The sequence below is a fragment of the Micrasema longulum genome, unplaced genomic scaffold (assembly GCF_059751315.1).
Source record: "Micrasema longulum isolate JH-2025_06_02 unplaced genomic scaffold, ASM5975131v1 h1tg000887l, whole genome shotgun sequence".
NCBI lineage: Eukaryota > Metazoa > Arthropoda > Insecta > Trichoptera > Brachycentridae > Micrasema > Micrasema longulum.
The window spans coordinates 497,425-501,725 of NW_028278078.1; the positions used below are offsets into that span (position 1 = coordinate 497,425).

The following is a 4,301-nucleotide window of genomic DNA, read 5'->3' on the forward strand; positions in this document are numbered from 1 at the left end:
ACTTAGGCGTTGATTATACCCACGAAGCACATTACACACAGGTGTACTTACTCTTATCAATGATTTTATCAGTAGTTCCCTTCCTATTTATATAATGCGTCACAAGTGAAAAAGCATTTTATCGTCGTGTATTTATTACACTGAGGACAAATTAAATGAAGATAAAAATGTTAACAGTGGATAGAATTAACATTTATTTTAACAAAAATGTTTTAATGTGAAAATACCTGTACAATTAAATAATATTTTATTAAAAATGTATATAAGATTTATTTAGACAGTCATAATAAGTCGTCTTGATTCCTTGGAGGCCTGTGCAATTTATTTCTTTTAATGCAATCAACAAGCCATCTTATCCCTTCATCGACACCATCTCTGAAATAATAAGAAAAATATTTGACATTCAGGGTAGAAGGTACTCTATATTTTCTCAAAAACTTTTTGAAATGATTTATTAGTGTTGTGAATAAGTAGAAAAAAAGTATTAAAATAATATGTAGTAAATTTCATACTAAAATAATAAATACAATTGTAATTCTCTGCTTTGAATGTAAATAAAATATATATTTAAAAAAAATTGAACACTGTATAGTCCTCCTTAGTTGATTTTCCCCGGTGAGGAGGACTCTTAAACTAATAATTTTAATTTTGAAAAAAAATAAAATTTTATATAGTACATTAATTTATCAAAAGTTAATAAAAAAAGACACACATGTATGAAAAGCACATAAAATATTATGATTGAAAAGATAATTTGTCATGTTGAAGGTGAGGTGAGTTGGTTATAAATTGTGATTTGAGATTTATTTGTAAAATAAATTTTGTCGATCACTAATAATTGGTCTATTTGCATTCAGCATGAGAACTTTGAAGTAATTGGTTAATTGTTGATTGGTCTATATGCATTTAGTATGAAGTTCTAGCAATTTGTCCATTTCTGGTTGGCCTATATCAGAGGTCTTCATACTTTTATGTTTTTTTAAAGATTTTCGTAAACCCCCTGATTTCTAATTTTTTAAAAGAAATTTATCTACTTTAAATGTGTTTTTGAAGCTGCGTAGTAACTAATCACTTCTATATGGTTTACTGTACAGCGGGAAATTTAAAAATAAATAACTTCAGTGTGAAGGTTTGAAGGAAGATTGATGAAAGTTACTGTCATTATCCGCAGACGACTGCCTGATTCCGACAGACGGTTGGTGTTGAACCAGTGCAACATGTGGTAATGCATACATTTTTGTAGAGGATTTTATCAAATCCAACTCGTTGCTACTGGCATCAAATGTGCAAGGTTTTACAAGTTACACATACTACGGCTACAAAGCGAATACGAAGACGTGTACATCGGCTGGATCAAGGGGACACTGGAATCCTTGGCAACGAAAAGGCTGATGACAAGGCTCAGGAGGCTACGCTCAAGAAGACAGCCCCCAATTTTGCTGATTTTCCGCTCAGCTTTGCCAAAAGGAAAATAAGAAGCAGGACCCTTCAACTGTGGAACGATCGTTATTTGAGTGAGACTACCGGAAGTATAACTAAAATGTTTTTCCCTACCATTTTCCATGCCTATGATCTCAGGAGAATGCCGAATGCTGGCTATAAACTCACCCAAATGCTTACGGGTTATGGTGGGTTAATGAGCTTTCGCTTCAAGCTCTCTGAGATCGAACTCCCCAAGATGTCCCTCACCTAATGATGCATTGCCCCTTTTTCAGCTTTCAGAGACAACAGCTGGAGGCCCGATGCAGAAGCCTGGGTGAAGATCTACGCGACATCACACCGGTGATAGGTAATAAAGAACTCACACGAGAGGTAGTAATCACATGGTCGAAATTGTGCAGGCAATTGGTAAAATAAACTAAAGTAGGGAACAAAATGCTGAACACTCTTCTAGTGGAATGGAAGGCCTGTTGACTACTGTCAACAGGCCGGCTTCTCCTGAAGAGTTTTAAGTAGTTTTCTCTCCACATGAGCAAAGGCTGAGAAGTTCCTGATTGGCCCACTTTAGTATATCTTTCCCGATCCCAACAGTTTAGATAAATTTAAAGAAATATAATTGCAGAAAAATTATCTTTTGAAATATAAACCTTGTATATTATAAGCAAGGTAAAAAATAATACAACTCCCATATAAAAAAAAGATACTGTCTGTGTTAGTGGGATTATTAAATTTACGGTAAAAAAATTGCGACGGCTTGCCTTAATGGGATCCACTCTCGTAGACCACCATTTACATCTCATAGACCCCCTATTATTATTTTTTTACTGCCATGTACATCTTTCAGGTCATGATAGACACTTGGGGGTCGATATAGACCACTTTGGGGATGACTGGTCTATATGTATTCGGTATGAAGTTGTAGTAATTTGCCATATGACAAAATATTTTCTTTTCAAATATCTGTTTATTTTCTTATATTTCATAATTTACAATTGTTTAATTTTTTTATTATTATCAGAAGGTATTTTATGTTTAAATTTTTACTATTATTAGTATGTTTTATAATTCATATTTGTTGAATTTTTTAAATGTTATTATTATTGATTTGAATTGTTTTAAGCATCATTAAATTCATAAAAAATCATATGTAACAAAAAGGTCCTGCCTAAACACAGGAAGTTCCTAGCTAGTTGGGACCTGAAACAAAGAACCTGTGTACATTATAAAACAGTGAAATAAATTTTAAAAATTACCCTGTAAGAGCTGATACAGCCATCAGCATGATGTCTCTTGCACCAATTAAATGTGCATTCTGATTAAATATTGGTTTGACTGTATGAACACCCATACAATCTGGAATGTCTTGTTTATTTGCCAAAACTAGTAAAGGCACACCTTTCAGGTGCTCCGACGAAATCATACGATCTAAAAAATCACAATAAAAATAAATGCGGTGAAAAATACATGAACGATGTTGACGAAAATAACTGTAACCGAGGCAGATATCGTTTATGAGAAAGGAATATGGAGGTCTGACATTCACAGGACTTATGACTTGTCGATCATTGGATGTTTTAAGAGATCACTTTATACACTATAGCTTTCAAAATCTGTCTATTTTTCAATACATTGATAAATATCTTCATTTTTAAATAATTAAAAATTATTATTGCTACAAAAACGATGATTATTTGCAAAATCAGTTTGTTTTAATTTTACAAATGAAGTATGTTTTTACTCTATTCTACCTACATTTCTTTCATTCACCCATCTGTTTGTGAGTAAAAAGAGTTGAAACTTTTATGGATATGGATGAAATTCTATCGAGTTATTTCACCTTCTAGAAAACATTTGGAAATAAATACTTATCAATTTATGATAATGTAAACATCAGAAAAAATGTTAAATTACAGTTTTGTGTTTCTTCTTATTTCAATCGATTTCAAGAATAATTTATTAAATAATATGGATATTTACCAAACGATGCTTTAGAATCCGAGATTCTGTCTCTATCAGATGAGTCTACAATGTAAATAACAGCATGGGACTCCGCATAGTACTGAAAATAATTTAATTGAAGGTTTAAGTAAACTATCAATTGACAAATTACTATTAAGTTGACTTAACTGATATGCACCTTATCCCATAGAGATTGTAATTCTTCTTGCCCCCCGAGATCCCAGAAACTTAGCTGCACTCCACCGACAACTATTTTGCCAATGTTAAGTCCAACAGTTGTAGTTATTTTACTGGGATTCATTCCTTTATAATTTTTGGAGAATTTTGTTTTAGCTGCTTCCAAATAGGTCTAAAAAGAAAAATATAATTATGGCTGTTTTTCTAAAATTAAATATACCGTTGAATAAATTTGATTGTTTTACATACCGTTTTCCCTGCATTATCAAGGCCCAAAATAAGAATGCAAAATTCATCTTTCTGGACCAAATATTTATAAAATCCATGGAGCAATGTGTACATTTTGATGTTTGTAAAGATTTATTATGAACTATAAATAATTACACGATTTACATTTTCTGTTGTGACGTTTCATATCTGAATTCGGAATAGGCAATAAACAATCCGTCAGAATTTTAGTTGACAGATGACGGTGGTCATAGATGAAGAGGTAGAGCACATAGAAAAGTCAAAGACTCGACACAAATTTGCAAATATTATGGGTATGGTAGGTAGGTACCCCCGCGTTATAAAAAAAGTATGTATTTCCAAAATTTATATCACTAATCCTAGGTATCAAGCTTACTTTAGTACAGGAATTTATGTAAACAGAATAAAAATCATTGAATTTTTGTTTTTTTGAATTTAAATTGCACCCGAGTCCGTAAGTTTGTGTTAGCATAAAA

The 4,301-nt window shown here is 32.1% G+C and overlaps 1 protein-coding gene across 1 annotated transcript; it reads right to left on the reverse strand.

Annotated features, from left to right (window-relative positions):
• Positions 1–170: 170 nt before the first annotated feature.
• On the reverse strand, positions 171–4,049 carry Arfrp1 (ADP-ribosylation factor related protein 1). The gene is made up of 5 exons (XM_088231491.1): positions 3,826–4,049; positions 3,578–3,748; positions 3,418–3,499; positions 2,694–2,865; positions 171–375 (listed from the first exon to the last, which is right to left on the reverse strand). The coding sequence occupies exons 1-5, from the start codon at positions 3,916–3,918 to the stop codon at positions 282–284; spliced, it is 612 nt and encodes a 203-aa protein (XP_088087617.1). The 5' UTR covers positions 3,919–4,049; the 3' UTR covers positions 171–281.
• Positions 4,050–4,301: the final 252 nt, after the last annotated feature.